At 42.2% G+C, this 26239-nt stretch overlaps 1 protein-coding gene across 2 annotated transcripts in view; it reads left to right on the top strand.

Moving 5' to 3' along the window:
- UBE4B (ubiquitination factor E4B) overlaps positions 1-26239 on the top strand; it is a 108505-nt gene that overhangs the window by 78015 nt on the left and 4251 nt on the right. For both annotated transcript variants that reach the window (XM_011000811.3, XM_011000812.3), the window contains 8 exons: positions 5297-5396; positions 6600-6727; positions 7580-7678; positions 8425-8660; positions 15180-15306; positions 17003-17147; positions 21355-21489; positions 23178-23369. In XM_011000811.3, the coding sequence (XP_010999113.2) occupies positions 5297-5396; positions 6600-6727; positions 7580-7678; positions 8425-8660; positions 15180-15306; positions 17003-17147; positions 21355-21489; positions 23178-23369 (1162 nt within the window). The remainder of the gene's footprint in view (positions 1-5296; positions 5397-6599; positions 6728-7579; positions 7679-8424; positions 8661-15179; positions 15307-17002; positions 17148-21354; positions 21490-23177; positions 23370-26239) is intronic.

Raw genomic sequence — 26239 nt, 5'->3', positions numbered from 1 at the left:
TCTCTCTCATCCCAATTAATCGGGGAAAGCCTTTTGAATATCCTCTAAGATTAAGGAAATTCCCTTTTGTTTCTGATTTTCTAAAGTTTTTTTAATTTTTAACAGGAGTTCAATTTTATTAAATTGTTTTTCCATCTCTGTTGAGGAGATCAGATTTTTTTCCCTTTATTCTATTAATAGGGTTGAAATAACATCACTTTGCTTTCTGACATCAAGCTAATCTTAAATTCTTGGAATAAGCTCAGCTTATATATTATCACTTTTAGATCTCATTGGATATTCTATTTGCTAATATTCTGTTTAGGATTTTTTAGTCTATATTCAAAAGAAAGATTGACCATAATTTTTATTTCTTTTTAAGGCCTTCTCAAATTTTGTTATCAGCATGATGCTTGCCACATGGTATGAGTTGGGGAGTGTTCCCTCTTTTTATATTTTTGGGAAGAGTTTATTGTGTAAGAATTATTTTATTTCTTTCTTAAATGTTTGGAAACATCAATGAAGCTGTCTGGGCTTCTATGTGGGAAGTTTTTTAAATTATGTGTTTTATTGTTAATAGAAGTAGAACTATTTAGATTTTTATTTCATCTTGTGTCAGTTTTCCCCATGATACTTAAAGTTTTAAAACTTTTAGGTACAAAATTGTTCATAATATCTTTTTATCATTTTTATGTCTATAGGATCTTTATTACTTCCTCCTCCTGTCTTTTAGTTTAATTTGCTTTTTGTTGATGTTTCTATTGCTTCTTGAGGTTGATACTTAAATCATTCATTTTCAGCCCTTTCATATGTGTTGAATTTCCTTCTAAGCATGCCTTGGCTGCATCCTCATTTTTATCATGTCATTTTTTTAAATTGAGGTATAACTGACATATTATATTAGTTGCAGGTGTACAATGTAATGGTTTGATGTTTGTATATATTGCAAAACGATCACCACAGCAAGTCTCGTTAACATCTATCACCATACATAGTTACAGATTTTTTTTCTTGCGATGAGAACTTTTAAAATCTACTCTCAGCAACTTTCACATATGCAATACAGTATGATTAACTATAGTCACCATGCTGTATAAGTACATACTCATGACTTACTTAGTTTATAACTAGTGATTTGTACCTTTTGACCCCCTTCACCCAATTTGTCCATCCTACTCCTCCTGACAGGCAGCCACCAGTCTTGTTCTCTGTATCTTTGTATCTATGAGCTTGGTTTTTTGTGTTTTTTTAAAGATTCCACATATAAGTGAGGTTATGCAGTATTTGTCTTTTCTCTGTCTATTTCACTTAACATAATGCCCTCAAGGTCCATCCATGTTGATACAAATGGCAAGATTTCATTATTTTTTATGGCTGAGTAATACTCCTCTGTGTTTTTGTGTGTGTGTGTGTGTGTGTATCACATTTCTTTATTCATTCATCTGTTGGTGGACACTTAGCTTATTTCCTTATCTAGGCTATTTTAAGTAATGCTTCAGTGAACATTTGAGATTGTGATTTCATTTCCTTCATATATATATACCCAGAAGTGGAATTGCTGGATCATGTGGTAGTTCTATTTTTAATTTTTTGAGGAAACTTCATACTGTTTTCCATAGTGGCTACACCAATTTGCATTCCCACCAACAGTGTAGGAGGGTTCTCTTTTCTCTACATTCTTGACAATACTTATTTCTGATCTTTTTCCATAGTGGCTGCACCAGTTTGCATTCCCACCAACAGTGTAGGAGGGTTCTCTTTTCTCTACATTCGCAACATCACTTATTTCGGATCTCTTTGGTAGTCTAACAAGTGTGAGGTGATATCTCAGTGTGGTTTTGATTTGCATTTCCCTGATAATCAGTGATGTTGAGCACCTGTTGGTATGTCATATTTTATTGTTCAAAATATTTTCTAATTTTTATTACTTCTTACTTGATTTGTGGGTCATATAAAGATACATTGTTTAAATTCCAGATTCTTGGGGGATTTGTTCATTTATCTTTTGTTACCAGTTCTTAGCTAAATTCCCTTGTGATCAGAATTCTGATTTGTGCATTCTGATTTGTCTTCTTTAAACTTTATTGAGATTTGCTTTGTAGCCAACGTTTACATTAGTAAGTATTCCATAGAGGCCTGGGAAGAATGTGCTTTCTCTGTTGTTTATTGCAGCATTTCATACATGTCAATTAAGTCAAGTTCATTTTTTATTTGAATTTTTCTTAACGTTTGCTGATTTTATCAGCTTATAGTATCAGTTATTGAGAGAGGCATATACAGACGTCAGACTATGATCTGTCTGCTCCTCCATCCTGGAATGGATGCCATCCTGGGATCTCATCACTCCCACTGACTCTGGAGGATACACTTCAGTGGCACCACCTGCCACCTCCACTCCCAGCCTACAGTGAGAGTTGGTGCTCCTCAGAGTTGCTGGTGTCCCCTCACCTCTGTAGTTTTCAGTGCTGTGATACAAGAAATATCTTCCAGGACATAGTTGGAGTATGTGTGTGTTTTGAGAGGACAATTATCTGACCTAGTCATATATGGTAAATCTACATTAATATTCCCAGCTTCTTACACTTTGGGTTCCTTCCTGTGAATTATATTAAGGAATTCCTGACAACTCAACTTCATTTAGCATAGGCCACTGTCAATTCCAAGTTTCAGTCAACCAGCTGGGCACACAGTTAGAGGCCCTCCCAGCTATCCAGGATAAGGTCAAGTCCAGACTCTCTGGTAGTTATGTTCATGTCAGTAGATTCATCCATACTTAGAAGAATGCTAGTATGTTCCTGTCTTGCTGATCTAGCATTTTCAGAAGCCCTTCGACGCTACTGTGGAATGGAGTAATGTAATACTGTAGGTGAAACAGTGGTGTCCCAAAGATATTCACATCCCTGTCCCCAGAACCTGTGAATGTCTTAGCTTACATGGCAAAAGAGACTTTGCAGATGTGATTAATTTCAGGACTTTGCGGTGGGAAGATTTTCCTGGGTTATCTGAGTGGACCCAGTATATCAGAAGGGTCCTTTTTAGAAGGAGGCAGGAGGGTCAGAGTGAGAGAAGGAAATGTGATGACGGAAGCAGACGTCAGAGTGATGTGGGTTCACAAGCCAAGGAGTGCTTCTGCCTTTGAAAGCTGGAAACACTCTCCCCTAGAGCCTCCAGGAAGAATATATCCCTGCTGACGCATTTTAGATTTCTGACCTCTGGAACTCTAAGAATATAATTGTGTTGTATTAAGCCACTAAAGTTTGTGATAATTTGTGACAGCAGCAGTAGGAAGCTAATATAGTATATTAGCAAATCTTGCTTTTTTTTTTCCCCTTCAAATGTGGCTTTTCCTGCATGTGACTTTTGTCATTGGCCCATAAGGACAGTCATTGATCTCACTCCAGTTGCGGTTCAGGAAGCAATAAAGTATGATGGGTTGAAACTGAAGGGAAATTGGCATCGACCTGCAGTGTGACTACCTGCAGTGTGTACAGTCACTGCCGGAGCTGCTTCTGCTGTCAAGTGAGGCTCGGGGGATTTAGGGACTTGGGTACTTGGAGTACCTAAATTCTCCCAAGGTCCTCCCTTTGAATTCTTAGAGTCCCAGTCATTGCTCTGACATTCAGATAAGAGTTCCAGTGAGGTTATGGATTCAGTCTATATTTTCATTTGGTGATTTGTAGGGCCAGACTGCTTCTCAGTGGTCATCTTTAGAAACTCCCTGATTCATTGACTTTTCCTTGAGGCGAGATTTTAAAATCTTGAGCCTGTAATTTTATTCTGTAAGCTCTCAGCATAGTTAGAAGTAGCCACTCCAGGATTCCCTTCATTCCAGGAGATCGCTGGTGATTATTTCTGCAGCTGTTTTTTCACTGAGAGCCTTGGGCTACCAGTGTTATGCCCTCACATGCTAACTGAATCGTCACCACTTACAAACCAGCCCAGAGAGCTCATCCCAGAGGCCCATTTTTCTTGAGGGCCTATTACCTGTAACCTCTTGCCAACAAACATTAGGTCATTATTTTAGTTTCCTTTTGCTGCTGCAACAGATTACCATGACCTTCATGACTTAAAATAACATCAATGATTGTCTTAGAGTTCTGGAGGTTAGAAGTCCTAAACTCAAGGCTGCATTCCTTCTGGAAGGTCTAGGAAAGAATCTCTTTCTTGGCCTTTTCCACCTGCTAGAGACCCCCCTACATTCCTTGGTTTATGGCTACCCTTCCTCCTTTTTCAAACTCAACAGCACAGCATCTTCAGCTCCCTCTCTCTGACCTCTGTTTCACTTGTCACATTTTCTCTTACTCTGACTCCCTCTTTCTCTCAGAAGGACCCTGTGATGACATTGGGCCCATGCAGACAATCCAGGATAGTCTCCCCATCTCAAAGGCCATACCCTTAATCACCTCTGCAAGGTTCCTTTTGTAAAGTAACACGTGTTCACAGGTTCTGGGAATGAAGCTGTGACATCTTCTCGGGGTGGAGGCAGAGGGGCGGAGCATTAGTCTGTGTACCGTACTCATGTTCTAGTTGTAGACCACAGAATCCAATTTATCTGGAATAAGCAGAAAGGATTATTAAAGGTCACTGTTCGGTTTATTGAATCATTGGAATGCCTGGAAAAGAGGACTCCCAGAGCTCTCCTTTGAATCTGGCCTGGCAGGAAGCTGCTTCAGGCAAAATCTCTCCACACGGTGCTTCTCAAAGAGCCATGCGGCTGTCACTTCTGCTTCTGTGAGGTTCACCTCTTGGTGGAAGCCAAGTCTCCTACAGAAATGCTGGCAGCAAGGGAGTCTGGGAAATGTAGTTCTTAAAACTTGTTCAACCTCTGGTTTTCTACACAATGTTTTGATAGAAAGGGTTGAAATAGTGTTAAATGAGCCAGCTTTTGAAATACAGAGCATATTACATGATCAAGAAAGGCATTCCCTCACTGACTTGGTATTTGAGGGGATGCCTGAAGGGAGTGAAGGAGCAAGTCGCAAAAGTAATCTCAGAGAGCAGGGAACGATTGTGAAAGAAAAGAAATAGTAACCTTGAATTTTCTGTCCCAGAAAAACAGGGAACAATGCATTTCATTCCAAAAGTAATGGTTACTGTATTTCATCAAATCTGAAATGCCATCAAGTTTAAGACTTCATTACGTTTGAACCAGTAAGAAAGAAAAATGGCTGCCGATTTAACCATAACTTGCCATTGGGATGGGGGAGGGATGTGGGAATGTGTGTCCAAGAGTCAATGAAATGGTGGAAATGAATAGATAAAATGGATGATGGATCTGTATGTTTTCTTTCATTTGACTGTTAGTCTTTAATTTCAGAACTGTGGAAGATTTGAAAAATAATGAAAGTCAATGGAAAGATTCCCCACTGGCAACTAGACACCGGGAAATGCTGAAGCGCTGCAAAACTCAGCTTAAGGTTTGTATAGTTAATTGGAATAATTATAGACCAGCCTCATAATAGTAATTTCCCCACCAGAACATGTGCCTTGAATGAGCAGTTTAATGTCCTTATTTTTTCTTCATTATTCTTTTCCCCCAAGATAAAATGGTGCATTTAAAAACTTGTTGATGGTTTCTGTGTATCTATGTATAATATTTAAATCTCAGGACAGAAAATGCATATGCTTATGCCAATGACAATATGAATTCTTAATGGGTTTTATTATCGTCGGCTGAATATCACCTCCCTGTCCTTACCTTGTGCAAGAGCTCCCCATCTGCTAACCGCTGACCTAAAACCCACACACTCCAGTATGTCCAGCCACACCTTTTCATGACGTTTGGCAGAGTGGATTTGTGGTAGCGGCAAGACCTCTTCTCTTTGCCCCTCATTCTTCATTTAATTGAAAATGATGCATAGCACAGAACCTTACTATAGGTGGAAGGTTTCTGCTTATGAGATGTAGCTAACAATAAATGCTAACTTAAGTTGTACACAGGAAGCACAAATAGCGAGTTTACGCATTTTTCATATGTTTATGTTCAAATTATGAAGCTGAATGTTACCTGGTCATGTTTTCTGTTGATTAGTAGGATGATACGGTGAAATTTTACCTGACTTAGATTTCTGGTACAAGTTAAGATTTCATTTTGATTCACTGATAAGTAGACCTTTCTGAGAAGCAAAATTAACCAGGGGCTCTTTTCTGGGGTCTGTAGACTCCCCCCCACCAAACACTCCAGAGATGCATTTCAAGAGGTCTACAAATTGTTTACATTTACATGTCAACGTGTGCACACGTGTTTGTTTAAACTCACAGCGGTCTTCTGATCCTCTGAAATTTAGATGCAGATTTGTCTGGCTCCTTCCCAGTAACCATCCCTGACTTCCAAAGGGCCTCCCCCGTCAAGCTATTTGAATATGACAGTGATGACCTACCTTTTTCAGCACTAACTCTGCGTTATGTTTTGTGCCTGGTGGTTCACCTGGCACACCTTTTCTTTTTCTTAGAGCAGAGAAAGCTCTGGAGCCACAACCAGCATCTTATAGTGAGTTAGTGATGAAACTCTCGAAGCCCTGGCACCTAGGTTTCATCCCCTGGCCCATTCCCCGCCCAGTCGCACTGTGGGTTCTCAGCTACCAACTAACCTGTGGGTGGGACCGTCCCTGCTTCCACAGAAACTGGTACGATGCAAGGCCTGTGCTGACGCTGGTTTACTTGACGAGAGCTTCCTGAGAAGATGTCTGAATTTTTACGGCCTTCTCATTCAGCTGCTGCTCCGCATCCTGGACCCTGCCTACCCCGAGTGAGTGTGCTCTTTCCTCCTTCCTCTTCTCTACTCTTTCTTGCTCTTCTGAGTCGATACCTAAAACCAGCACCCTTACGTTATCAAGAATTCTTTTTTCAGTTTCCAGATTGTGCTTATATAGACCATGAAAGTTGTAATATTAATCAGTATTTTTGCTGTAATTAGTTACAGTTTAAATAAGGGACTGTCAGTACCTATTATATTAATTTTGATATAGTGCTTTTTAAAAATTGGCTGTAAAATCTTGATCGATAGAAAAGGGAATCTATACACTGGGAAGCTGAAAGCTGGCATTAACAGGATATTAGGATACAGGATATTCCCTAAGCACTGGGTCCCGGCAAATCTGTACCCAGTTCAGAGAATGAGCTGAGAACATCGTTGATCAACTGGACATCGCCTCTCGGCAGTGATTTTTATTTTATTTATTATTAGTTTATTGTTACTGTGAAATCTCTGGATCACCAGTTTTGGTGAAGTTGGCCCAAGCCCTCTGAAGAGTGGAAAGTACTGAAGTACATGTATAGCTCTGTTGTCTCCGACAGTACGAGTCGCATGAAATGACCAAACATGAGCCTTTTACTTCCTTCACATTTTATTTATTGCATTAGCCTTAACAGGAAATCAAGAAAAGGGAAAACCTTTCACGCCCACCCTAGCATATCCCCGTCTTCATCATCCCCTGTTCATTTCTGGTGGTGGTTTCGTTGCCAGTGTACTTTTCACATAGTTGTAGTATAGAATGAGAGCTTTTTCCAAGTAAAATACTTACTTGTCGTGGTAGTGTAATATTCCTTACAGTTTGATGTGCATTTCATTTTGTAACCAGTACTTTTTTCTCTTTGACAGTGTAACACTGCCTTTAAATTCAGATGTCCCCAAGGTATTTGCAGCATTGCCTGAGTTTTATGTAGAAGATGTTGCTGAATTTTTATTTTTTATTGTACAGTAAGTCCCATTCACATATTACACAGTTCTAATATGTTTTTATATTTAGTGCAGGCATTATATTGTGAACTATATTGCGAACCTCCATTTTATGCCACTGCTCTAACTGAATGCTGCCTGGAGACTGGAAAAATAAATCCAGCTGTGGCACTAAGCCAATTTCAATAGTATCTCAAGACAGAAGGAGGATTAACAATGCTGGTAATAATGTACTCTGTGAAAACTGCGTTGAATTTTTAATAATTGAGTGTGTGTTTCTGAGAAACAGAAGGAAAAAAACAGTTTATAAATATCTGAGTGAACATTCAAAACCCAGAAATATCCACATCTACATTTTGTACCCAAACTTTTCTCAATTGGAGAATTGGAGAAGGCTTGCAAAGAAATGGGCCAAGTTTATAAACAATGTTTGAAATTTTAAAAAATGAAAACAACTCCATCAAAATGTTTTTTAAAGTGTTTTAGGTCGTGCAGATCTCTGTGCAGCTCATGTTATGATTTAATCATAGCTTTGGTTTATTTTCTAAAACATAGTAAGTTAAATGCTGCGGCCAGTAGATGCAGTGGGTTTTAAATCAATCTAGTTATAATGTAAATAGTCCCTTTAAACTCAGCCAGTGAAAGGGAATTCAGTATCCTGGCTCCTAGACTTACTCGTCCCCTTTCTCCCCTGATGACACCAGCATCCATCCACCCGAGTTGAGTTTCTCAGAGCTTTACTCCTTGCTCTTCTCACCTGTCTTCAGATACTCTCCTCAGGTGCTTTATGAGCCCTGTACTCAGGATATTGTGATGTTCCTCGTTGTGATGTTGTGCAACCAGAACTACATCCGAAATCCGTATCTGGTGGCCAAACTGGTAGAAGTCATGTTTATGACCAACCCTGCTGTTCAGCCACGAACCCAGAAGTTTTTTGAAATGATTGAGAACCATCCTCTCTCCACCAAGTTGTTGGTCCCTTCCCTGATGAAGTTTTATACAGGTGGGTTCCTGATGTATACAGGTACGCACCTGTGGATGCAGTTACTCTAAACCTGTTACCTAATATCTGACATCACTCCTAAGTATTATCCTACTAACCCCCTTCCAGCAGCACATAAACCGTTGGTTGTTTTTCCCCTGAGTTGTGGAAATATTATGCTGACCATTCTACCTACTAGCCCCTAATGATTCAGCAGGATCCACTGAAAATCAAATGGGTAACAATGAGATCAAGTTGGTATTTTTATCTGAAATTGCCTGATACATTTTAGCTTTTAACTTACATTGTTAGTTTTGCAACATGGTCCTATAATCCACAGTTTCAAAACTGGGTAAAACAGCTCGTTAAACATGCTTATTCTTGGGGATCCCACTCAAACCAGTGGAGTCAGGATCTCTTGAGAGTTTTCACTCACTCACTAATTCTGTACATTTATCAAATGCCTACTGTTTGCCAGTCACTGTTCTAGGTGCTAGTTGACACCAGTGAACAAGACTGAGAATAATATTCCAAATTTTCATTTTTGTTTTTTTTAATTGAAATATAGTCAGTTTACAATGTTGTGTGAATTTCTGGTGTACAGCATAATAGTTCAGTCATACATATACATACATATATTGATTTTCATATCTTGTTATAGGTTACTACAAGGTATTGAATATAGTTCCCTGTGCTGTACAGTATAAACTTGTTGTTTATCTATTTTATATATAGTAGTTAGTATCTGCAAATCTCAAATTCCCAATTTATCCCTTTCCCCTACCCTGTAAACCTGAGTTTGTTTTCCATGTCTGTAAGTCTATTTCAGTTTTGTAAATAAGTTCATTTGTCTTTTTTTTTTTTTTTTTTTTTTTTTTTTAGATTCCATATATGAGTGATATCACATGGTATTTTTCTTTCTCTTTCTGGCTTACTTCACTTAGAATGACATTCTCCAGGTCCATCCATGTTGTTGCAAATGGCATTGTTTTATTCTTTTTAATGGCTGAGTAGTATTTCATTGTATAAATATGCCACAACTTCTTTATCCAGTCATCTGTCTTCAGACATTTAGGTTGTTTCCATGTCTTGCCTACCAAATTTTCATTTTTAGTTTGTCTTTTGAACTGCAAATGTGTTTTCAAAAAGCCAGTTACCTATAGGACCCATTCACCTGTCCTCTACCAAAGGCACAAGATTGTACTAACAACATTTTCCCTCCAGTTTGTATATTTCTCAGGAAAGAAAGTGCCTTATCTGTTTCTTCTGTTGAACCTAGCACGTTCTGGGCATTCAGTGTCTTTGGCATGTACTCACCACATTCTTGGAAGAAACACTGGCCTCCCGGAGCCCAGTTGCTTGCTGTTTACAATGGCAACAGCAGTTGTAGGGTTCCCCTGTGTTCAGTGCCAGTCACCCCTCTTGGTCAACCAAGACCTGCTCTTGTTCATTTTGGGCTGGTGCTGACATCTCTCTCTTTGCTTCTGAGGGCTCAAGAATCTGTCTGCCTCCTTTCCCTTTTGTCCCTATTATTTTGTGTCGTCTACTAGGAGTTTCCTTCCCTGAGCCTACCTATATCCTCTTAAACCTAAAGCAAGTACACAGGCCCTTCAAAGTATTGTTAACATTCTCACTTGGCAACAACAGGGAACACTCCTGGGTACAAGTTCCCCCCTCAGCTTTCCCATCCTCCTCCTATCTCTTGGCCCTGGCAAGAGAGGACTGTGGGCTATTCAGGTACAGGTGATGCATCACTCATGTATAGGATGGACCTTGTATGGGACCTTGCACCTGTCAGGCTTAGCTGAATTAGAGATAATTCTGCATTTCTTAAAATAACGATGAGGTACCTCTTTTCACCTATCAAATTTATTTTTTAGGTGAGAATACCTAGTGCTAATACAGTCATAGGGAAATAAACTAACCTGCAAAAGCCTATTTCATCTCCTCTCTAGCTAGTGTGGAGAATTAGTGCCGTGAGACTCTCTGAGAATGTAAGTTGGTAAAGCCTTTCTTGAATGCAAATTGGCAGTCCATACCCAAAGCCTTAAAAATGTTTATGTCTTCTCTATCACTCAAGGTCCAGTCAGGAAAACAGAAACAGTTATTTTAATAGAGAGAATTTAATATAAGAAACTGGTCAAATAGGTTTTGGAAGACAGAAAAGGCAAACAAGGAACATCGGGATAACACACGTGATCAGAGAAGGAAGCAGCCATGGTCTGTCCCTAGGGGGTGGGGGAACCAAGGGGAAAGGCTGGGGCTGTTGGATTCTAGTAACTAAAATGAGGACTTGGACAGAACGGGGACCCAGGCCTGAGGAAGGACATTGGCCAGCTGGTGCTGGTGTCTCTGAGGGCGTGCAAGGTTGCTGGTCCTCTGAGAATGAATCAAAACTGGTAACTGGAGCCCGCTGCTACTGCTGCTATGGAGTCATTGCTGTCAGGTTTTCCAGTTCCCCTGCAGCACCCCCTGTTGGCCAACCTAACAGAGGACCCCTGGCAAAGGGGAACTTAGAGAGTCCCAGTCCCAGCATCACAAAGCCCACATAGGGTGGATCTGGGGCTGAGAGACAGCAGCTCAATAACCAGCACACCCTCTTACACGTAAACTTCATTCTAGTAATCTGTCCTGTGGGAATAATTATAAATGTATGTTAATGTTTATAACAACATTTGCTGTATTAGTGTTTGTAATGTGGTGTAGTATGTATTAAAAACAACCTAAATTCCTGCCAATTGTGGATCAGTTAAGTAAATGATAATTTATCCATACAGTGGATCCATATGAGCCTTGAAAAATAATGTGTTATTTACATTAAGTGGTTAAGTAATAAAAGCTAAATAAAATGCCATGTGATGAAACAGTATGTAAAGTATGACCACATTTTGGTACACATATATATTACAGAAAAAAATATAGAACATATGCCAAAATATTAACAGTGAGTTATTTTTGAATGGTAGAATTGTGGGTAGTTTTTTTTTTTCTTTTTAAAAAATTTATCTCAACATCTTAATTATTCTACAGTAAACATGTATTGTTAGTAATAAAAACAGAAAAAATATTGATTTAAATGTATTTTGTATTCAGTGCCCTGGGCCTGTCCCTTTGTCTTCAGGATAAAGGATGGGGCTGGGCCTCTTCCCTGTGAGACCAGTGCTGGGGCTGGGGGGCCCCACCAGCAAGACTCCAGGAGCTGGTGGGTGGTGGGTATTGTTTCTCCTCTCCCCTTTGCCACCAAGCAGGGTGCCCTCTGGCCCTGGACCACTTCTGGATAGATGATCCCATGCTAATAATAGCCACTGCTTATTGAATATTTACTAATCCTTTCACTTAATCCACACAGCAGTCCTCAGATGGGTGCTATAAATATCTTCATTTTACAAATGAGGAAACCAAAGCTTAGAAAGGTTAAGAAGCTTGCTGAAGGTCAACAGCTAGCGAGGGGCAGCAGCCTCAGCAGTTGGACAGGTGCTCCTGACTGCTGCGCTGGTCCTCCAGCAGTTACCGCAGGCCTGGCGCCGAGAGAGCCCTGCAGCGGGCATCGCGGACTCTCCCCAGCGTGTCTGCCAAATCCACGTTAAGTCCCGCTGACTCTCAGACGTGAATTAGAGATTGATCTCTGGAACAGGCTCCTCTTTTACACCGCAGAGAGGATATTCTAAGCTTAGAAAACACTTAAGATCGAATTTTTGTTCCAAAAATAAAACTGAGTTTCAAAGTAAGAGTCCTTTATTTGTACCACAGCAGTCAGTGTCTTAAGGACCAGCTCTAAAAACTTGGCTACTCAGAACCTGGGAGAACACTGATAACCAAGACTTCCTTCAAGAAATTTCTCTTCCCCAAGCTGATCTGAATCGGTAAAGCTGGCATTCGCCCAAATAGTCTGATCACTAATGCAGCAAATATTTATGGAACTCCTACTATGTGTCAGCCCTGGTTTTGCTGCTAGGGCCTGGTGGTGAGGATGTCAAAATCCCTGCCATCATCAGTCAGGCATCCTAGGTGGGAGACAGACACAGATAAATAAGATAATTCCAGATAGTGAGTGTGGGAGGAGGGCATGGTGCTGCTTTAAGAAGAGTAGTCAGGGAAAGTCTCTGAGGAGGTGACTTTGGAGTAATGTGGAAAATGAGACAGAAGAGTGGACCATAAGAAGATCTTGGCCAGTGTATGACAGGCAGTGAGGACAGCAAGTGTAAAGGCCCTGGGGCCCAGGCAGGATATCAAGCAAGAAAACTTGTGAGGTGGGAGCATGGTGAGCGAGGGGGAGTGACCAACAGGGAGCTAGTTCATTTCAGGCCTCTTAGAACTGAGACTTGGGAATTAGAACTTGGGCTGACACTTCTGTTTGTTTGGGGGAATTTTTTGGTGTATATATATATATATTTTTTTTTAATATATATGTTTTTATTGAAGTATAGTCAGTTTACAATGTGTCAATTTCTGGTGTACAGCACAGTGCTTCAGTCATACATGAACATACGTATATTCATTTTCATATTCTTTTTCACCGTAAGTTACTATAAGATATTGAATATAGTTCCCTGCACTATACAGCATGAACTTGTTTATCTATTCTATATAGATCAGTTAGTATCTGCAAATCTCTAACTCTCAATTTATCCCCTCCCATCCCCCTCCTGTCCTGGTACCACAAGTTTGTCCTCTGAGAGTCTGTTTCTGTTTTGCAAATAAGTTCATTTGTCTTTTTTCTTTTTTAAGATTCCACATATGAGTGATATCATATGGTGTTTTTCTTTCTCTTTCTGGCTTATTTCACTTAGAATGGCAACCTCCAAGTCCATCCATGTTGCTGCAGATGTCATTATTTTATTCTTTTTATGGCTGAATAGTATTCCATTGTATAAATACACCACAACTTCATTATCCAGTCATCTGTCGATGAACATTTAGATTGTTTCTGTTGGGCTGACACGTTTTGAGGGAAAGTTACCAATTAATTTTGATGTTGGGAGAGACACATGTTAATGAGTAGTAAGTTAACAGTCATGCCTTAGCCTCTGAGTGTTCAGGATACAGTACAGGTGTTATGGGCAGTTTGGAGCACAGAAGAGGTTGTGTCAGCCTCCTGCATCTTTCTCCTGTAGACTCTGCTAAACCATCTCTCCACGCTTTAGTTCGCACTTTTATACAATTAATAAAATGACTCGTAATTCAGCTTAAAGAAAGGTTGACTTAATGAATTTGCATAAGTGCTTTCGGATCTTTGTACCATAGGTGTAATCTTATTTCTCTTATCTTTAATTAACTATTTTCTTTTTCAGTCCCATTGGGGAATATAGAAAATACCAAGAGGAAAATAAAAATCATCGATAATCTCTGCACTCAGAGAGAATCTCTAACATTAACATTTTGCTCCATAGCTTTCCAGTTGTGTAGCGTGCGTGAGTGTGTGTGTGTATGCTGTGTGTTTGTTTAATATGGTTGGACTCAAATTGTGTATTTTATTTGGTTGCCTGTGGTTTTCACTTAACATATCACAAATTTTTTGTGTGTTCTCTGTTGGGCATTCAGATTATTTATGTTTTCCTTTAATATGAATAGTAATTAAATGAGTGTCCTTGGAGATCATCAGTCTTTGAATATGTGTTTTGTTGAGTAGAATTGGTGAGTCACAGAGATGGGCATATTGATGGCTTGTGAAACATTTTGTCAAATTGTCTTGAAGAGGTTGCCTCACTGTTCATTCCCACCAGCGTTTATAGTGGGCCTGTTTCCCCAGTCCTCCCCTACACTCCGTATTGTCATTTTCGTAATATCTGTCAAGTTGATAAGTGGAAAATGGTATCTTATTTTAATATATCTTTTTATCTTTTCCTTGAGTCTTTACCTAACAGTCTTCCTTCTTTGTAAAATTTGTCATGAGTTCAGGGATTTCTCTTGCTAAAGATACTTGTCTTTTGGATAGCTAAGTTTGTTTGATCTTTGTTCCATTATAGTGGATACATGGATATTGGTAATTGGTAAACAAGTGATGAGTACATAGAGATTTACTGTGTTTTTCTCTACTTTGGTACATGTTTTAAAATGCCAGTTATATAAAAATAGTTAAAATAATAGTCACATTTAATAGGTATGTGGCCCTTCATAAAATTTAACCCTTTTTTTTTTCCTACTCAGGGATACTCATTTAAACTGCTGTGGGAAAAAATATTAAAATGAAATAAAATAATAAAGTGCTGTGGAATTTCTATAAATCAGGAACAGAATTGGGGGAGGTGTGATAATTCAGCTTCTGGTCATTGGTGTCGCTATCCCAGTGATGCCAAGAGATTTTTCCAGTCCGGTTCATTTTGTTATTATGTCACTGCCAGACCCTCATGGTGAAACTTTTGTCTTCAAAACCACCTCATAGTTCTTCTCCTGCCTTACATGTGAGATACAGATGAAACTTGATCACTTCTCGGATTTTGCAGATTTGTATGATTCACTCAGTAACACTGCAGCAGCAGAAACTGCTTTTAGAAAGGTAAGAAAGTACAGCTTCTTCAGTTTCTTGTCTTTCTTCTTTAGATGTCGAGCACACCGGAGCCACCAGCGAGTTCTATGACAAGTTCACCATTCGCTATCACATTAGCACCATTTTTAAAAGCCTTTGGCAAAACATAGCTCACCATGGCACCTTTATGGAGGAGTTCAAGTGAGTATTTGGGCCCCTAATGTCACAGCCTGCTCTCCTGCAAATCTCAGGTGGAGTGGCTGCTTAAATGCTTTCACAGCTGGGTTCTTGTTGACTGTTTGCTTGGTCTCAGCCTCCTTGAAGTTTTCCAGATGGTACTGCTTAATGTGAGCAGGGTTGTCTAAATAACCTGTTCTTGCCAGATATTGCTGAACATTAGATTTATCAAGATACTTCGGCATGATATACACAAGAAAGAATCTATAAATATTCTGAGATGATGTGTTTTTTGGTGTTTCTTGATTACAGTATTAAATCAATTTTCAGAATGACTGACGTAAGATTTTATAGTGCTCTTGAACATGATATCAAGCTTTAGAGTTAGAAATGTTAGGATTCAGAAGCAGCTAGGGTAAGGCTGTCATTTGAAGTGACGTTTTTTTGTAGTGAGGCCCTAGACCTTGATTAAGGACTTTTCATTACCTACCTGAAATTTCACTGACTGCTTAAACCTGGACATTAATAATTCCATCTAAGTTACTTAAGAAAGCAAGCTGCTTTAAAAAGAGAGGTAGATGAAAATGTTGAACTCTTGAATTACTCTTCAGAAGAAATTTTATCCCATTTCCTTGGATCTTCTGCAGCCCGTGTTCCCTCTTTGATCAAGTCTGGCTGTCCCTTGTTAACTTAGTTACTGGTCAACAATATAAGTATTACCCGTGGAGTAGCCATTTGCTAGATTAGAGATCTTTCCACCAAGTCAAGTCTAAGTTGCTTCTTTATTTCCATGAACTGCTCCCACAGTCAGAATTACATTCCAACTAAAGCTTGACAGAAGCTTAGGAGACCAGGCAGGCCCAGAGCTTGATCTGCATGGAGCTGATGAGGAGTACGTATCCTGCCCTGTTCACAGGAGCATCCCTTCCCCAGGCATAGGCTTACTGCCCTCTGATTACCCAGCCGTAGATCCTGAACTGTAGCTCCTCCTTTCTCCACTAATCTGACAGTTATAGATGGAATCTAGCAGGTGGGTGAGCCGTCTCAGTTCACCAGCAGGTGCCTCCGTTCTAGTGGGACGTGCAGGACAGTTCCAGAGACTGGAAGCTTCTGTTTCTATAAAGTACATTAATATCCTACTTTATCAGCATTGCAGCTTCCAATTTTTCTTCAATATGTCTTTCCTTATGATAAAGAATAATAGTATCAGTATTTCTCTTGTCTCTTATATGTGAGTAGTTATTTCTGCTTTCCTTATATCTTGGTGAATTTTGGCATGTTTTCTTTTCTCATCTGGAAGAATGCTTTCTTTACTTAAAATTATCAAGGGAATGAGCCAGGAACGTGCTGGTAAACCCACTCTTTGGAGAAAAAAAAATCAACAGTTGCTGGTTTTCCGGGGTGTAAATACTTCCGCGGTTGCCAGATTTAAGTTGCCAAGGGAATCTGCTCACAAAATCCTAGAATATTAGCAATTGGCTCTCGTAAGCCATGCAGGGTGGCTCCAGCACATCACCGGAATCAGTGTATCACAATTAATATAAAAGAATAATAGAATGTAAGGAGAGCTGTGGCGGTCACAGCACTTGAGCTGTGCCCAGGCAGGCGGTCCTGTGGGGCGAGATGGGTGGTGCTTTGGGTGGCCCATTTTCTCCGGGATCTGCTGCAGCGTTTGCTTGAGGGAAATGTATGATTGTGTACTGTGTAATTGCCTTTTTAGTTCTGGAAAGCAGTTTGTTCGCTACATAAACATGCTGATAAATGACACGACGTTTTTGCTCGATGAAAGTCTGGAGTCTCTGAAGCGGATCCATGAAGTCCAAGAAGAGATGAAGAACAAGGAACAGTGGGACCAGCTGCCCAGGGTGAGGATGCGGTCCTGGTGCTGGGGCTACTTCGCAGGGAAGCAGCCTTTGGCCGCGGGCAGAGCTCTGTTCTGGGGGCTGCATCTGTGGGTCTGAAGACTTAGGTCTGACTGACCTGTCAGTACTTGTTATCTCCCACCTGCCGGCTCCTGGGAAGTTAAGAGCCCAGGTTTGGGGTAACACTTAAACACTTGATCTAAAGCTAAGAAATGAATTCAGAATGTATCCTGAAAACTTTCTCTGCCTTTTTAAGTTTAAAGCACTTATTTTGGAGAAGAGCTTTTATTGTTTGCATATGTTGATTAAGGTTTAGGAAAGTAACTAGGAAAATCAATCTCTAGAATTCTGTCTGCTAGATAAGAGTCTGACTTGTTCATATGGTTTTCTTTGACAAATATGTGAATAATTCAGGAGATTGCTAATGGAGTTTTTTTCCTTTCAGTTGATCTTGGTTTTTATATTTAGTCATTAATAGAAAAAAGACCTGCTTTGCCAGGTTCCACGAGAAATTCATACTGTGCCAGTGACAGCATTCTGCCCTCTCTCCTGACATTTATTGCAGCTAGTTAGATGGGTCCCTGGTCAGTTACGGGCCCTTGACAGCTACTGGTGACTTCGTATATTGGTTAGTTTTGCTCCTGGTTTTGTTAGACTCAGAATCAAAACTGCTTTCCAGGAAGTGGGAAGAACTACTTTTTCTTTACCTGCAGTGGCATTCTTGAAATGAAAATATTGCTGAGTTTCTAAAACTTTGGGGTCAAAAGTATCTAAAATGTAAAATATTGAAGCCCATTTAGGGGAAGTTTTCATTCCAAGTATCCCTGCAGCTTTGATGAGAATTTTACACCTTACTCTAGCCAACATGCTTACACTACAAACGTAAATATTTGGAGGAGCTTTGCCTAGAATCCGTGAATGTTGGATTTCTCCTGTGTCTACACTACCACAGTCCTTCTTCCCCTCTAATTGTATTCTTGAGATAATGAAGCCGTCCTCTTTGTTTTCCTTCAGCACTGTCCTGGCACCGTGTAGATAAGAGTTCATCCCATCCACTACCCGCATTTTCACTTCTAAACACACTTTGAGCTGTTCTGCTGCTGTGCCTCCAAAACCTTCTTCCGGTAGTTCTCCCTTTCCACAGGGCACAGTCAGCCCCGGGCCCGGGGCTCCATGCCTCCCCAGGGCAGCTCTGAGACATCCTTCCAAGCTTACCCCATGTTGCAGTCTGTTGGTTCAGATCCAGGCCAGTCCCTGGGCCCTTGCAGAACGTTCTGCAACAGATGAACCCTAGTTGAAAGATCCCCAGCTTTGGGGCTCGGGGATCCTGGATTTCAGAGCTGACACTGCCACACGTTAAAGGTTCTTTTATCTCTGTTTCCTTGCCTGTAAATCAGAGAGAATTCCTGTCTTGCAGGAAAGCTGTAAGGAAAGACGGGAGATGGCCAAGAACACCTTACGGCCCAGAGAAGGTGTTCGGGATGTGTAGCTCCTATTGTGTTATTTGCCTTGAGACCCTCCCTCTGTCCAAAATGCTCTGCTTTCCACTCTTACGTATGAAAATCCTACCCATTCTTTGAGTAAGGTCTTGTCCAAATACTCCCTCGTGGTTGGCCTTGCCCCAGCAGTGTAGCTGCAGAGTCTCACCTTCCTCTCCACTTGTGTGACGCCCACTTTACGCCACGCGCCGTGCTGTTGCTGGACCGGCTGCACTGCCAATGCTGGGACGCGGGTGTGTAGCACATCGTCGCCCCCGGGGTCCGTGCTCGTGGTAGCATTTGTCCATGAGGCGACTGAGCAGAGACTATTGATTTTTCTATGTTAATGGATGGGAAGGGCGTCAATAATCCCTAACAAATGCTATTTCAGAAATCAGTTCTATTTGACTTTGGAGCCACTTCCTGCCTCCCGCCTGCTCCTCCCAGGTGCTCAGCCCTCAGGCTTCTCCTGCCTTTCCACCCTTGCTCCCTAGGTCACGTGCTTCTCAGTGAGCGTACTGGAGTTTTGATATAAGAATAATTCTTGGGGAAGGGATAGCTCAGTGGTAGAGTGCCTGCCTAGCATGCACAGGGTCCTGGGTTCAATCCACAGCACCTCCATTAAAATTTTTAATAAGTAAATAAATAAACCTAATTACCTCCTCCCCTAAAAAAAAAAAAAGAATAATTCTTTATTATGAGAGACAGTCCCATACACTGCAGGACCTTTGGCATCTCTGGTTTATTTCCATTTAATGCCCCGAGTCATCAGGCAACCAGAAACACTCCCACCCGTGGCTGGATGCCCCTACTTGAAAATCTCTGCTAGCTGATCTCATCTGTTCCAAGGCTTCAACTGTCGATATTCTGAAGACTCCAGAATGTGCCCCCCCAGCTCAGCTCTCTCCTGACTCTATACTTACATAACCAGCTGTGGACCTGCCTCTGCCCGGTGGTCTGATGGGATCTCAGACTTACCTTGTCCAAAGCGGAACCCTTGATGTTGTCCTCCAGATCTCCTCTGAGTCCCCCGCCTTGGAAAGTGACGACTGCCTCCTGCTGATTGCTCTGGCTCAACACTGTGTGCAGTCTTCCTTGATTCCACCCCCACCCCCCAGCACACACCCCAGGCTCTATGTTCAAGTACATTCGTTATCTGACCCCTTCCCCCCTACCTCCACTACTGTCTCTGACTGGGATTACTGTAGTAGCCCCTCATCTGGTCTCTCAGCCTCCACCCTTGCTCTTGTCCTTTCCAAAGGGATGGCGTTAAGATCTCAGTCGGCTCCTTATCACCACTCTGCTCAGAGCCCTTCTGGACTTCCCGAATTCTTCAGAGCCACATGCCGAGTCAGAGTGGCCTAGAGGGCGCTGCAGTGTCGGCCCGGCCCAGCACCTTCCCCTTCTCACTCCACCCCAGTCACACCCGCCTCCTGCTCCTCCCCTGACCAGCGGGGCCTTTGCACTTGCTCATGCCTCTCCCTGGAGCACTCTTCCCCCTGATTTTTGCTGACTCACTTCCTTCAGATATCCACTTAAATGTCACCTCCCCAGAGAAGCCTTCCCTGAGCACCCTTTCCAGAATAGCACCCCCAACCCCAACACACTCTTTCCCTCCCCTTCCCTGCTTTATATGTATTTTTTACCATTATCAGGCTTATTTTGTATCTGTTTGGGTGGGTGTTTGTATATTGCTTGTCTCCCTAATTGGAGTCTAAGCTCCAGGAGGTAGGGAGTCTTCTTGGCCATGTTCTGTGCTCTGTCTCCAGGGCCTAAAGGAGGCCTGGCCTGTGGAAGGAGCTGAATCACATTTATTGTGACCCCCAGACACGCATGGAGGTGGTTCTCACCTTTCTGTTCCTCTGTCTTCCCTGATTCAGCCTTTCATTCCTGACCAGAGGGTGGTGGGTGGTGGGTGGTCACCCAGTGCTGGTGCTGGGTCTCCGCTGGGCACTTACTCAGAGAGCCCTTACCCAGGGGCGCTCGTGTGGCAACACTGGCTCTTCTAGCTGTTTCCCTTCCCCCAACACGAAGTAAACTGGCCCCGGAGCAGATGTAAGAATTTAAGCCCTTACTGGTGCTTCTGTATTTTATCCGTCTCAGAGCCTTCAGGGCTCCACCTTATTTCACCCGTGAGTCAAATACACGTTATTACCTTGTTTCCCAGCCTGTGGAGGAACTGGAGGAGGAGGACGGTGCCAGAGGCAAGCATGCCTGCAGTTGTAAAAGTTGGCAGCCTAGCTGGTGTGGGAAGGCAAAATCCAAGAGTTTAGCAATCCACAGGCACTCGGTGTTGTGGCAGAACCTGTAGACCTCAGTGTAAGAGCATAGCACTGACATGTTTTTCAAATAACGACGAGTGAAAGTTGTTCTTAAGGACAGTGAATATCCTTGACTAGCACCAGCGTGTATCAGGCACGACGTAAGATTCACTTCTTTGATCCTGCGTGGAAGTTGATGGCAACTTCTTTTATCTTTGAAGATGCTGAGTCTCATGTAAGTTAAATCCTGTGCCAAGGTCACCGTATTCAAAGTTCTAAAGATAACTGATGCCAAGAGGAATAAACTTCGTAATAAATCTGGAGAGTTCGCTGTCGGGGGTGTACTGTCATTCCCTAAGAGTGTTGGCTTTATCACGCGCTTTCCCAGTTGTGGGCTGACTCTGTTGTTCTTGACACTTGGTGCTTGGTGAGCGGCTGACTAGTGCCTGGCCTGTGTTCACTGTTTCCCAGGATCAGCAGCAGGCCCGCCAGTCTCAGCTCGCTCAGGACGAGCGTGTTTCGCGCTCATATCTCGCCCTGGCGACGGAAACTGTGGACATGTTCCATATCCTCACGAAGCAGGTCCAGAAGCCGTTCCTCAGACCGGTGAGTAGAGACTTGTCTGTCGGATTCCATCTTCAGATTCTGTCTCTTAGAACTAAATGTTGAGATTCTGGGTGTTTCAGCATCACAGCCACTGATGGGTGAAACTGTTACTGATTTTGTTCCCACTTATGCTGACTGATACACACAACACTGTTCATACACTGAAGTCTGCAAGCTGTCACGTCCAAGCTAACTTAATTCACTTTCTCCTGAGACAGCACATTGGGTTATTAATGTTGAAGCTGTGGCATATTTTTATCATTATTGACTCCTTTATTTTATTTATAGGAAAAGTATAAGGTAACATCAATTGAAAATTAGAGTGTATTAAGTAGAAATAATTGATAGTGTGTTAAGATCTTTGATTCTGTTCGGTGTAGCTTTGTTACCCTCAGGAAGCCAAAAGGTTAATGAGGGCTATAATTAGGATTTAGGATAGATCAAAGGTAGGCCAAATATTTGGCCTTGACATGATTGATAAGACCTGGATCCTGTTTCTAAAATCAAAACTTAGCAGTGTAAATGCAGATCTCTGATTTGCTTCAACTCCCCCCCCCCCACTTCCCCTCCTTACCCTCCACCACACGCACGCACGCACGCACTTTCTCTCTCTCTCTCTCCCCCTCCCTCTCTCTCTCTCTCTCTCTCTCTCTCTCTCTCTCTCTCTCTCTCTCTCTCTCTTTGCCCGTCTTCTGCCCTCCTCCCTCCAGTCTTTGCCCCTTCCTTTTCCTTTGCTGCACTGTTTTCACCTCTTTGGTGGTTAACACGAAACTCCTTCACACACAAAAAATTGCCAGTTCTATCCTATTCTTTTTGTTGTTGTAATTTTTAAAAATTCTATCCTATTCTTACCACTCCTTTACTTCACAATTTCTCAACAATTAAATACAGGAGTACTTTACTTTGTGCAAAAGCAGGTTCTTGAAAAGCTGAATTTTAAGTTGAATCTGTACAAATCCAATCATTAAATTGAATGAAAACCTTGTTACTTAAAGAGAACCTTTCACAATGCCTTTTTTATGGCCAGCATTCACTCTAATACTCTCTAAGCCAGATTTTCCTTATTTCAGGTTTGCTTAAAGCAGTGTACACCCACCCATGGTAGGTAGTGTGTCATCTTCTGGGGTTATAGCATATTGTTTCATTATTATTTCCTACTTGTTTCATTTAAGCTTGTTTTGTCTCACTGGCTAGGTTTAAAACTATTCAAGACATAAATTTTATCTTCTACCTCTTTTGTATTTCTCTACTCTTTGCATCTGATAAATAATTAAGAATGGTGCATACCACCTGAACTGGCAGAGACTCTTGAAATTAATAGAAAAATAATGCATAAGATGATGGCTGAAAGAACATACTCAGAAAATGTGGCTTGTGTTACGATGATGGAATTATGAATAATTTTCCCTCTTTTACCTGTTTCAACAAATTTGGAGTAATCCTTGTTTTTATGATTAAAAGCATGAACTTAAAGAAAAGGTTGCCTTTTTGGTATTTATAAATATGCCATCAGCCTGCAACATTCTGTTAATTACTGAATGAAATGTCCTTCTTCAGCTTACGATAAAGCACACATAAGGGATTCCTGAAAGATTAATCCTGCCAATCCCTACTCCTCCCCTGAAGTGGGAGTTTTTGGTCCTTCTCGCTTGTCTCAACAGCAGTCCTATTATCCTGTGATTTCCTAGGAACTTGGACCCCGACTGGCTGCGATGCTGAACTTTAATCTTCAGCAACTCTGTGGTCCTAAGTGCCGTGACCTGAAAGTTGAAAACCCTGAGAAATATGGCTTTGAACCAAAGAAGCTGTTGGACCAACTGACAGACATTTACTTGCAGCTGGACTGTGCCCGGTTCGCTAAAGCCATTGCTGACGACCAGGTCAGTGCCCAGGGGAGCAGGCCGTTTCAAAGGGGGTCTGGGGTTCGGGCTCCTGAACTGGGCGCCTTGAGTTTGCTTCTCTGTGGATATCCTGGCAGACCCTGTGCGATTACATATCCATCTGTTCCTGGACTTTCCCCACTTGAAATCAAGGAAGGTGACACTTTTCAAGAATGTGGTTTGAGAAGTTGGCAGTATATAAATAGGCATAGTGACCAGTGGTGAGGGGAACTTGTCTGGTGTAAATGGAGATGAGTTGGTTATTTTCCTTTGGGTGTAAAGAGGAGATTTGTGTCTGGCTCTCATTTTGGTCCAGCTGAGTTCTTAACTCATCTTGCTAAGGGCCTTACTCGACAAGCGTGTTACATTCCCAGAAAGGGCCTGGTTTTCTCAGGGAATCTAAACCTTCTTCCCCAAGATTTAATAACGACTGCCTTGCTGCCATGATTTCTGTGGCTCCAGGGTCCCAGCCTTGTGTGCTGTCCTTACAGTCTTCCTTGTCCCCCCTGTGAGCATAATCAAACCCATTCTGTGGTTTTCGTTTCCCGGGCTACCAGCTTAGTCCAGGCTCCCCCTGCCCGGCCTTGGTGTTTGATCTTCCAGCATCTCATAAAGGGCTTCCCCTCCCACGTTCTTCCGTCCTGCATCATCTTCAGCATCAGAATAGCTCATGTCTATTAACCGCACATCGAGTTTAACCACTTTTCCTGGTTTCACTTGTAGTCCTCACAAAATCCTGTGACATAGGTTCAGTTAGATGCCTCACCTTACAGTGAGGCACACAGAGGTTAAACAGCCTGCCCAGGGTTAGCGTGGGGTGAGGTGGGATTCAGACCCCCGAGCCCGTATTTCCAACCTCTCTGCTCTCCACTTAAAATGCCCCAGGAGTCCCGTATTTGTTTTAGTCCCTCCATCTTTGTTTACACTAGTTATCCAGATATTACTCACATTTCAGGTTAACCATCAGTAGGCATTCCGGAAGGTTCTTCACCCATATCTCACCCAAAGGTCAAAATGGGGGAATTGTAGGTACTTTTTTTTTTTTTTTTTCAATAACAGCTTTAATTGAGACATAATTCACAAACATAGGTACTTTTGGATGTAAGCAAGAGAGGCAGTCTTGACAAAGTGCCTGCAGTGGAGAAAAACCACATATGTATAAAGCAGTTTTTCCATTAAAAAGTAGTGACAAAAGAGTGGGTTAGGTGTTTGCAGTTATTTTGGGAAGATGCCGAAATGTCTCTCTAGCCTGTGACTACGGAGCACTGAGCACTGCGAGAACTGGAAGAGAAGTGGTGGTCTGATGAAGGAAAGGGAGTGGAAACGCTCCCCAGGTGAGGTCAGGTTGTCTGCCTGGGGTAGCAGGCCGACTGGAGCCGGGCTTCCCTAGCGCAGCCAGAGGTCGGGGTGTGAAAAGTCCCCAGGAGCTCTTCCATTTCTACTGTAAGAGACTTGGAAGGGTCGCTTAGTCTGCTCCCTCTTCTGGTAGGTCTTAATGTGGCCGCCACGTCGCAAGCGGTTAACGTAGCACAAAGTTTGCAGTGTGCGTGAACGCGGCTCACCCAGTGAGACAGTGAAAACCGAGCGGGTGACCAAGGAGTGCTTCCAAGTGCTCCCCGCTGCCTTTCCTTGGTGACCAACAAAATGTCTACCCTGCCTGGTGATGCTTGTGGGTTGTGGTGGCGGCCTGTGGTGGCACATGGCTTGAGTCATAGACCAGACTGGTTTCTGCCCAGTGCTACATGGGTCTTCTCAAATGTCTAAATAGCCGTTCTTCTAGAACCCTGAAGCAGACACACGAGTGCCAGCAACACAACAGAGAAGAAAGCTCTTTTTAAGTGGATTTTTTTGCTTCCTTTTACAGTGTGGGGTTTGTCTTGATTGTTGGACGTCTTCCATTTACATTGGCTATAAGTTGATGAGGGGCCTGCCTACTTGATTGTTTTGGAAGAGGGTTTTGTGGGGCTGGGGACAGAAGGATGGAAGGCTCGAGAGCTCTAGAGGAAAGGTGGTGGGATTTTCTTTTCCCCTTTGGAATCAGTGCTCTTGGTTTGCTTTGGTTTGGTCTGGTACATCCTGTTTTCCTGGGAGGACGAGGAAGAAAGTAGCAGCTATGCAGGGAAAGGAGCTGAGACACTTCTCTCCCCGTATACTGAGAGCGAGCGGAAGGCAGGTGTCCAGAGAGGTGACCGAAGGCACCAGCACAGAGAGCCCTGAGCTTTACACTCACAGGTCTGAGGAGGGAGCCTCGCATCAGAGGAGGAGTGGAACGGAACAGAACCGTCGTCCCTGGAGCTGAGAGCCCCGGATAGTGGGGCCTTAGGGTGACTCAGTTGACGGCCACGTCTGACTGTACTTTACGGATAGACTCCAGTTCTGTGGATGGACAGCAGATCTGATGTTGGTAGAACACTGTCACTTAACATCATGTCCCAGTAAAAAATAAATAGTCCGTCTGAAATCTCACTTCTCCCATGCAGTCTCCCCCCTTTTTTTTTTAAATTCAGGGTAAATTCACATAACATAAAACGAACCATGTTGAAGTGTATAATTCAGTGGTTTAGTTTATTCACAGTGTTGTACAACCATCACCTAGTTCCAAAACATTTTATCACCCCCAAAAGGAAATCCCATACCCATTAGGTAGTCCTTGTCTGAGCCCAGCCCCTGGCAACCACTAACTACTTTCTGTCTTTATTTAACCTATTCTTACATTTACCTATTTGCCTATTCTGGATATTTCATATAAACGGAATCACGCAGTGTATAACCTTTTGTGTCTGGCTTCTTTCACATTGCATAGTGTTCTCCAGGTTCGTCCATGTTACAGCGTGTACCAGTCCTTAATTCCTTTTTATGGCTGAATGTTT

The sequence above is a fragment of the Camelus dromedarius genome, chromosome 14 (assembly GCF_036321535.1).
Source record: "Camelus dromedarius isolate mCamDro1 chromosome 14, mCamDro1.pat, whole genome shotgun sequence".
NCBI classification, from domain to species: Eukaryota; Metazoa; Chordata; class Mammalia; order Artiodactyla; family Camelidae; genus Camelus; species Camelus dromedarius.
This window is presented reverse-complemented; position numbering and strand designations above follow the sequence as displayed.